The sequence below is a fragment of the Microtus oregoni genome, unplaced genomic scaffold (genome assembly GCF_018167655.1).
Source record: "Microtus oregoni isolate MIOR12 unplaced genomic scaffold, Mior012 000037F_ref0000500, whole genome shotgun sequence".
NCBI classification, from domain to species: domain Eukaryota; kingdom Metazoa; phylum Chordata; class Mammalia; order Rodentia; family Cricetidae; genus Microtus; species Microtus oregoni.
In genome coordinates this window covers 22,674,311-22,684,214 of record NW_024543096.1, presented here as the reverse complement: position 1 = coordinate 22,684,214, position 9,904 = coordinate 22,674,311, and the positions used below count along the sequence as shown (strand labels likewise).

The following is a 9,904-nucleotide window of genomic DNA, read 5'->3' as shown; positions in this document are numbered from 1 at the left end:
GGGCAGCGCTTACTCGTGTGTGAGTAGCGGTGATTGTCAGTGATTGAGTATGACTGTGGAATGTGCATGCGTGCGCGACTGAGGGGTATGAGCTCCCTAACTTGTGAGGCAGTGTGTGTGTGCCCGGTGCGTGAGCTCCTGGATGAGAACGTGCTCAAGCGTGCGCGCTTGTGGAGTGTGCATGTGCTATCGCGCAAGTGTTCGAGTGCCCACTCCTCCCAGAGTCGCAAAGTGCAGGGGGCGGGCCGGGCGGCAGGGGGCCTGGCCCATTGGATTCCCGCATGCTAGTTCCGGGGCGGTCTGGCCTAAAGCGCTTTATGCACAGTCTGGAGGGTGGGGACTGGCGCGGGTAGAAAACTGGTGCCTCAGGGATCCGGGCCGGCTTTCTGCCTCTAGCAGCCAGCGGAGTTGCTGAGCGAGACCCGCGATCCGCAGTGGAGTTGCTTCCTGTGCCTCCTGCGACGCGCGCCCACCTCCCGGGGAAGGAACGGCGAGGTCAGGGCGCTCTCCAGGATGGAGCGCCCGGCCGCGGCGACAGCGTGGATGCTGCTGCTGGCGATAGTTGCCTACCTGGCGCCAGTCAGTGGCCAAGGTAAGCGGCCACCTGCAGGAGCCAGGCGCGCTGCGCAGTCCACCCTAGGCTTTTCAGAGTGGAGCGGGGCGAGGGTGAGCGGTGGCGAGGTCGGCCGGGCTGAGCGCTCCGGTGACCCTAGGAGTGATAAACGCAGCGCGGTTCCTCTGCTGGCTGGGGAACGCGGTCTCAGACTTCTGTGACAGCTCACCCCTCGGCGATTGCGCCTTTGTTCCCACGGGAATTAGTCCTGGCCCTCACCGCTTTTCAGGCTGGAACCTGGAGAATGAGGGTCTCCCGCGTGGGTCTGCAGCTTTCTTCTAGCCGGGGCGGGGCCGGTCCGACACGCAGCTCCCAGCGCAATTTTCCACCTGCAGCTTCCGACCGGCGCGGGAGATCCGATCCCGTTGCGCGCCCGGGGCGGTTGGCCAGAGCCTCCCTTCCAGCAGTGACGAAACTCCGTCCCGCGGTGACCCCCTTGAGACCGCAGCTCTTGATACCGATCACTTACGAAGCCAGATAAGGCCGGGAGGTGGGATTGGCAGAGAAAGCCACTGATACACTAAGTACTTTCTTGAGGGCTTTCCCTTTCCTACCCAGAGCGGGTGCTTTTGTGTTGATGAATGGAGCTGGTTTGCTGCGCCGGAGTTTTGGGGCTGGAATGCGGAGAGTTTCTAAGGTGCCTACAAACTTTTTCAAGTTGTCTGGGAGTTAGAGCCCCCCGCGAAACAGAGCAAAGAGAAAGAGAGGAGTTCAGAATAGAAAAGTATAAGAGAAGAAAATGAAAGACAAGCTAAAAGAAATAAGAGGACTGAAGAGCGAATGAAGAGAGAGAGAGAGAGAGAGAGAGAGAGAGAGAGAGAGGAGAGAGAGAAACCCTGGAGCTCTTTCCCTGGCTTTCGTTGCTAGGTAGCAGCCTGGAGCTGCGTGTGACCGACCACCAGACAGACAGAGTGGACGCTGCTGCCACCCCAGGGACTAATCTGTCTGTGGGGATGGGCCAGTCCCCCCTTTCCCCTCCCTCTTTTTCCCCCGACCGACAACTTAATTGCCCCACAATAAAAATGAAACCCCTATTGTTGCAGGATTAGTCAAAGCAATAAATTGATTTCCCTAGATCACATATTGGGGGTTGATGGGTGAGGACTGTGGAAGCCCCCATTTATAGAGGCGAGAGGGGAGGGTTTGTGGATGGGCCGTGGCATGTATTCAAATGGTTAATCTGCTTCCCCCCCCACCTCAATTCTTAGCATAAGCTCCTTAGAGGGAATCAAGTAATTATACAGCACTCCGAGCAGCACCCATCTCAGACTTCCTGGGAAGTTTGGAAGAGCCAGGCTTGCAAAAATCTTTCGAAAGGGAGGGGTGGGTGGCAGGAGAAGAGGACTAACAATTCTTGCTTTGAACATCTTTCTGAAGTATTGGAAACCTAGAAAAGGGATTTACTGTTATTGTGTGTGTGGGAGGTAGGGAGAGTGCACAGTGTTTAGGGTTATATATCATGCACTGAATATAGCCCCAGTGTTTAGTGTACTTTTTTGTCTCTGTGTGGAAAGTTTCTATCCAAAGTGTAATATCCAAAAAGCTGGGAAGGATTCTGCAGGTCTTTAAGCAGATGTGGTAGTGTAATGTTCACTTAACATGGCTAAGTTCTTCAGGCTTCCCCCACTCCCCACACAGGAAGCCCTGACGGACCTCGAACTTTGTAGATCTTATTGGTCTGGAACTCAGCTCAGCCTGCCTCTGTCTCCTGAGTGCTGGGATTAGGTGTGCAATGCCGGGAGTCCCTCAGGCTTTGAAGAACCCAAGTCTCATCATTCTTTGTCTTGATAATTGATTATTTTTATTAATATTTTTTTCATGAGCAAGTGTGTCTCTGTGTTTAGTCCAGACTGACCTGTAGTCACTGCTGGTTGTGATCCTCCTGTCTCAGCTTCTTGAGTCAGGTTTAAAGAGTACACTGCCATACCTGGCAGAACGCTCAGATTAGAGAACTACTCAGGTGACATAGTGAGAATGTCCCGGTATGTATGACCATAGGGAGGTAAATTATGTAAAATACTTAGCCCAATGAAGAGAAAAATAGACGATGAAAATAAACTAGTGGCTTGTCTTTTATTTGTCAACATGTTTTCAAAGACACAGAAAAGGATTTTTTTTTTAAAAAAACTTGTATTCATGTATGTGGGAGTGTCCGTGCCTGTGGAAGAGAATGTGAATCCCGGGATCCAGCTCTAGTGGCCAGGCTTGGTGGCAAGCACCTTTACCTGCTGCTCAGACAATCTTGAACATTCTCCACTCTTTGAGGATTCCCTAGACCTTAGGATGTATTTTGAAATGATTTCTTTTCTTCTCTTTTTATTTTTTAAGAATCTATTATCCATCTTAAATTGACATTCTTTAATCTGATACAGTTCGGTTATTGGCTTAAACTTTTGTGGCGATGATCCATTTAGTGGGACCTGTAATAATCAAGGCTGCATATTTTTGGTCCCTCACCTGCCTCTGAAACCTTATTTACTGTTGTAATTATGTCAGGGTGGTTTCTACTTCTGCTTGCATTGCTTTCAGGTTTTAATAGGCTTCTGTCTCCACTCTTCAATCATCTTGGAATGGAAGCATCTGTAGCTGGAAGGAATCTTAGGGATCTAAGTCTGATGGGTGGTTAACCCAGCAGGGAGGAGCTGAGGAAAGCGTGGAAAGAATGGGGTTAAGTTCCTGGCCTAAGGGCAATGTAATCTGTGATAGAGCCCAGATGGAGTCAGTTTCTCTTTGTTTATCTCCTTTTTTAGATGTCCCCCACCCTCTTTGGTTGAGACTTTTAGATTCCTTTCTGGTGAACCACGCTTATCAGATGAAGCAGAGAAAGACAAGTAGATGACCTTGGCAGTCTTTACTGAGATTGAAAGAGGTTGTAGCGGAATGTCGTGGGGCCAAAGAGGAATCCATTAAAAGGTTAAGGTAAACTCAGGACCTCAGCTTCCAGCTTGGTCTAGAACTTATGCCACATCAGTGCCCCAACATCTTCAGATCCTTTTTGTAAATTTTTGGGGCATCAATGCACATTCCTGAAGATCTTGGCGTTTTGTTGTGTGGACTGCTGCAGAACTGAAGTCTGGGGAATTATTAGGTCCTGGTTAATAATCACTGGTTCTAGACAAGCACTTTGAGAACACTGGCCTAGCTGGGTGGTAGTGGCACATGCCTTTAGTTGAATCTCTTTGAGTTCAAGACCAGCCTGGTGTACAAAGCAAGTTCCAGGACAGGCTCCAAAGCTACACAGAAAAATCCTGTCTCTTAAAACAACAACAATAATAACAAAACCATCGGCCTGGCCGTTGCACATACCTTTAATCCCAGCAGAGCTAAGCAGTAAAGCCAAAAAACAAGAAACAAACAACAACAACAAGCATTGAAGTTTAAAAATTTTTGAATGCAATTTTATTATATTTAAAAATATTGACATCTAGAACCTACTTTACAGTATTTTAAAAAAACATTCGTTGTCATTGACTTTAGCTATTAAGTCTTATCAGCTAAAACAGGGTAACAAGCAATTATAGGGTACTTAGGAAATGCTCATTTCTTCATTCTGGCTCTAGGATCAAAAGCTGGGGCTTCTGCACAAGAGGCATTGCCCTGCCTCTGGCTACATGTGCCCCCAGGCCACAAATAAGTGAAGCCAAAACAAGGGAGCCAGGTGTGGTAGGGTGCTTTTTTTTTTTTTTTTTTAACTTTTCAAGACAGGGTTTCTCTAGGTTACAGTCCTGGCTTTCCTGGAACTCACTCTGTAGACTAGGCTGGCCTTGAACTCAGATATCCTGCACTCTGCTTTCCAAGTGCTGAGTTAAAGGCATGCGCCACCACTTTCTGCCTTCCTGGTTATTTTTTGAGACAGGGTCTTACAATGTATGTAGTCTTGGCTGGTCTGGCATGCACAGCTACCTCTCTGTGCTGTGTTTAAAGGCAGGAGTTGGAGCATGTGTTTTAATTCCAGAAGTAGGGAGGTAGAGGCAGTGGGATCAGAAGTTCATGTCTAGCTTCAGCTAAATGGGGAATTCCAAGTCAGCCTGGGCTACATGAGACCTGTCTTCCAACTGTACATTCTTACTACACACACACACACACACACACACACACACACACACACGGATTCTGAGTGTGAGTGTAGAACATCTACAAACACACCAGTTGTCCAGCTCTGCTCTAGAATGGAGAAAACGAGATGGAGGAAGCACTCATTGGTACAACTGGAATGGCTTTCATATTAACTTTAAAGCTGAAGAGATTAAAAGGAATTGATGCTACTGAGATGCCTTACAAACCCATAGCGTGTAGGTGAGCTGGTAGCCACTGTACTGCTCTGAGATGGTCATTCTCTGGTTCCCGGCTAGCCCTCCCAGGACCTCGCTGGTTTAAGGAAGATTGGAAATACTTCTATGTCAGCTTTGGATTTCTATTTGAAAATGATTGGTAGTGGTTTGTTTTGAAATGCCAAGTTTGCTTTAGTGTTCTGTAGAGGTCCATGAGGATGTGGGCGGTGCTTGGGATTTTGGATTAAGACTCTTGGTTTGAATCCTACTTATTTTTTTTTTCTTATTACCGAAGAAAATCAGTGTTCCTGCTTGAGGAGCCATGATTCACTCTTGTCTATAAATTGGGCTTCCATTCACATCCACTTCAGAGTGGTTGTACAGAGTAAATTAGGGAAATAGCTAATAGACAGCGTCTACTAGCATTAATTTGATTACATTTCAATGGCTTTTCTTAACTGTTTTTTTAAATGTTTATTTATTTATTATGCATACAATATTCTGTCTGTATGTATGTTTGCAGGCCAGAAGAAGGCACCAGATCTCATTACAGATGGTTGTGAGCCACCATGTGGTTGCCGGGAATTGAACTCAGGACCTTTGGAAGAGCAGGCAATGCTCTTAACCACTGAGCCATCTCTCCAGCCCGGCTTTTCTTAATTGTAAGCTTATCAGACAATTGATCCCCTTACCCAGGGGAAGAGGTGCTCCCTATTGGTTGTGAGTTTGCAGCCAAAGTGTGGGCCTCAGGAAGAAATTAGGGTAGGGTTGTGAAGAGAACAGTGAACACAGGCTGAACTGTAAATCAGATACAAAACCTTATTTGATGAAATTGGTTAATGATACTATTTTCATTTTGAATGTGCAGACAGATTTGAGAGGCGTATGGAAATTTTGCTAGAGCTGGCAGTCCCAAGCTAACATGAGTTGAAAGGAGGAGGAAAGTATTGGGAACGTTAAGGTAAAAGACAGGACATTCTATGTTCCTGGAATCATGTTGCAACTTTACAACTGTGGCCATAGTTTAAATCTACAGGTTCCCGTGTGCCAGGCAGGTCCTCTACCATAGAGCCATAACTCCAACCAACCCAGCATTTCAGGTTTAGAAGAGCTTCTAGAGTTTATTTTCCGACTAAAGTTTTTCTTTTCTCCTGTTGGTTTCAGGAGACAAAATTTCTCTGTAGTCTGGCAGTCCTAGAACTTGCTCTGTAGATCAGGCTGGCCTTGAACTCACATCGCAGATCTACCTGCCTCTCCGTCTCCTGAATGTTGGGATTAAGGGCATGCACCACCACCACTCGGCCCCATTTGGGGAATGTGAAGAGAAAAAATGTTTGGGAAAATGAGTGGCAAGGTCAGAGCATGGAATTCTTCAGTCCATCGTACAGCTTCATTTTGCTGTGATTTCTTTTCTAGTTTATCATTTGTTTGGTTCCTGGACTTAGTCCTTGTTCCAAGCTCTTGATCAGTACTATGGGATGAGCTAGAAGGAAACAGAAGCATCTGGAGATGGGTTAAGATCTGTGGAGACAGAATACATCCTGGTACCTATAAAGGAGTTCCTAGCAAAGTCAGAGGCTTGTTCTGTAAAGGGTAGAAAATATTTTTCTTGACAGATAAATTTACTTTGATTGTTACTTTGTCAGTCTTTAATCAAAATCTGTGATAGATGCTAAGAAAGTGGAGACATTCTCTTTCCTAAAGGGCAGTGGTCACCTGTGATTTAAAAGGACAGCAAAAAAGAACATGTCTCTCCCAGAAAATGACAGTAAGTCTGGCTGTCCTGGAGCTTACTCTGCAGACCAAGCTGGCCTTGAACTCACAGATCTGCTGGCCTTTTGAGTGCTGGAATTAAAGGTGTGCACCACCACTGCCCAGCTGACAGTATGTGGTTTTTTTAACTCTGAAATTTCAATGTGTTTCATCAATAGCCCTCAGACCAGGCTGAACCCCAAGGTTATAAGAAACAGTAAGAAATGAATGAAAGAAGAAAATGCAATTACCAGTCTCTGCATTGAAAAGTTAAGCCACTGTTACCATGGATACAATGACTTGTTTATTGTCTGCGGATCTTGGGATCCCAGTTTGTAAGCAATAACCAAAGAGCTCTTTCAAGCAGATGTACTGACAGCCAGTAATTCCTCCTAACTTTGAAAATAAACCTTTATTTATCTCTTAATGCTGAGGCCCACGATGTGGCAATGCAAATACTTCTGAGGGTCCAAAAGAGGCTGAAACCTGAAAAAGATGTGACTACCATTCTGTCAGGCTAGAATTTCTTGAATCCTCATAAGAACAATTGTCTATTAAGTAGCAAACATTTGCATGTAATTTGGGAGCAATTCTGTGACTTTTTTTTTTTTTTTAACAAGGACAGTTTCTGATTAAAAGCTGCAAAAAATTTCATGTCCTTAAATACAGTTGACTGTATGGAGAGATGGCTCAGTGGTTAAGAACACTGGCTGCTCTTCCAGTGGACCCGGGTTCAATTCCCAGCATCCACATGGCAGCTGAAAATTGTCTGTAATTCCAATTCCATGGGATCTGACACCATCTGTCACCTTCACACCAATGCACATAAAGTAAATTTAAATAAATTATTAAAAAAATTGAGGCAGGGTCTTTCTATTTAGACCAGGCTAGTTTGCCTCTGCCTTCTGAGGTTCAGGGCATGTACCACCATGATTGACAGCTTAATTTTTTTTTTTTGAGACAAAGTTTTTCTGAGGCTTTGGATCCTGTGCTGGAACTAGCTTAATTTTTTAAATGTCTCCTGTTAACCCAGGCTAGTCTTGAACTCCTGATCCTCCCGCACTTACCCACCAAGTGCTGGTGTGGTAGGTGTGTACTACCGTACACAACTACGTTTTTGGTCTTTCTGAGACGTTTTGGTTTTGTCTTGTAGCCCAGGTTGGCCTGGAATCATTATGTAGCTAACTCAGGTGAGTCCTGAACTCTTGGCACTCTTACCTCAGTGTCGTGGGTACAAAAATTACAGGGCCTGATGATGCACTGAACTTAAGACTGGATATATTTGATCTGGGATATGTCAATATTGGCTATATTTTATTTAACCTTACTAAAGTGGGGGGGGGGGAAGAAAAGTAGCTGGCATGGACTCCCACATTCTTTTAATTCTGATGTGGGGAAGGGTGTGGAGAATACTTTTTGTTTAAAGAAACAAATAGAAAACCCAAACCACACTGGATAAAACAATAGAGTATTTTCTGGCTCCTGGATGTGAAAAATCCTGAGCTGGAGTAGAGTTTAGGTGAGGTTCAGCAAGTCTTTCATTCTTTTAGTTTGTGTTTTTCTACCCTGTCTTCTTCTCTAGTGTCAGGTTTGTCTTCAGTCAGCTTTCCTACGGTTGTAATGTCAGAACAAATGGCTTACATGTATTCTTGGTCTTGTCTGGGGAAATGAAACCTGGAAGGCTTCTTCCCTACCTACCCTCTCTGTCCCTACCCTGCTCTGTTTTTATTTCCTTCGTTCTTCCCTTTTCTTCCTCTTAGCTCTTGCTGTGTATCCCAGGCTGGTCTTGGGACACTACTTACTTGATCCTTGGTGAGGTGCCGGCTTCACAACTGTGAACCGCCAATGTTTGGCTTTAGTTAGGCCTTTATTTGCCCTGGGATGGCCTTGCATGGCTGGTATTTCTGCCTCTTCCTTCCAAGTCTGGAGTAGTAGACATGAGCCACCATGCCAGGCTTCAGATATCTTCCTAAAAGTCTAACTACTTTGCTTACTTCAATAACTTAGGATCCTATAATTTCTTTCTTTTTTTTTTTTAAAGATTTATTTATTTATTATGTACACAGTGTTCAGCCTCCATGAATGCCTGCAGGCCAGTAGAGGGCACCAGATCTCATTACAGGTGGTTGTGAGCCACCATGTGGTCGCTGGGAATTGAACTCAGGACCTCTGGAAGAGCAGTCAGTGCTCTTAACTGCTGAGCCATCTCTCCAGCCCGATGCTATAATTTCTAAGGACCCTGGGTAGATGTCAGCCAGCTCTCAAAGCCATATCAAATAAATCTACTGAGAAGCTTTATAAAGCATGTAATAAACTCATAGGCCAGAGACTACAGCCACTGCACCAGGAACACGGAATCTGTATTTTGAAGTTTCCAGGTAGATCTGGGCTCAGACAGTTTAAGAACAACTGTTAATGGGAGTCTCTCTCATTTTTTAGTTTTGCAAACTGAGATGAGCTTGCATCCCCAGTGCAGCCTGTTGGCTTCCAGGACAACTTTCTGTTCTGTGGTTGCCATGGCTGCTCATTTCCTCTGTAGCCTTAGAATTTTGATCTCGCCACCTCTTCCCTGTCCTTCAGATCTCTCATTCACATCCTCAGCAGGTTCAGAATTGCTGTTCAAGTCACTTCCTCCTTACACTCTCAGGAGCTTGGCCTCCTTTAACCTTGCTCTGCAAAGCCCCGATCATGGTGAAAACAAGTTCTTCACACCTGCCTCTCTGTCTAAATTTGGCAGGAGAGCCAGGCGGTGGTGGCGCACGCCTTTAATCCCAGCACTTGGGAGGCAGAGGCAGGCGGATCTCTGTGAGTTGGAGGCCAGCCTGGTCTACAAGAGCTAGTTCCAGGACAGGCACCAAAGCTACAGAGAAACCCTGTCTTGAAAAACCAAAAAAAAAAAAAAAAAAAAAACCAAAAAAAAAATTAGCAGAATAGAATGCACAGTGCTAAACTAAAGGCATAAAATGAACCTCAAGATTGGATTGTGTGTGTGTGTGTGTATGTATGTGTGTGTGTATGTTTGTGTGTGCACGTGCATGCAGGCCACCTGTAGCCTGGGTTGACAACCAGCTCAAACTGCCCACTGAGTCTTTTCTGATTGGTTCATGTTCTCCATTACATCACTCAGCATCAGAGGTGAAGTCACAGAACTTCTTAATTGCTTGTTTACTTTTTGTCTTCTCTAAGAGGTAAATTCTCGAGGCAGGGATTTTCATTTCTCCTATTCATTGTTTTATCCATAGGGCTCCGCAATAGGCAAGTAGAGTCC

General features: G+C 45.4%; 1 protein-coding gene across 1 annotated transcript in view; it reads left to right on the top strand.

The window, feature by feature from the left end:
• Positions 1 to 513: 513 nt before the first annotated feature.
• The window catches only part of Lrp2 (LDL receptor related protein 2), a 125,671-nt gene continuing 116,280 nt past the window's right edge, over positions 514 to 9,904 (top strand). Inside the window, exon 1 of the mRNA XM_041631617.1 lies at positions 514 to 592. Coding sequence (XP_041487551.1) covers positions 514 to 592 — 79 coding nt within the window. The remainder of the gene's footprint in view (positions 593 to 9,904) is intronic.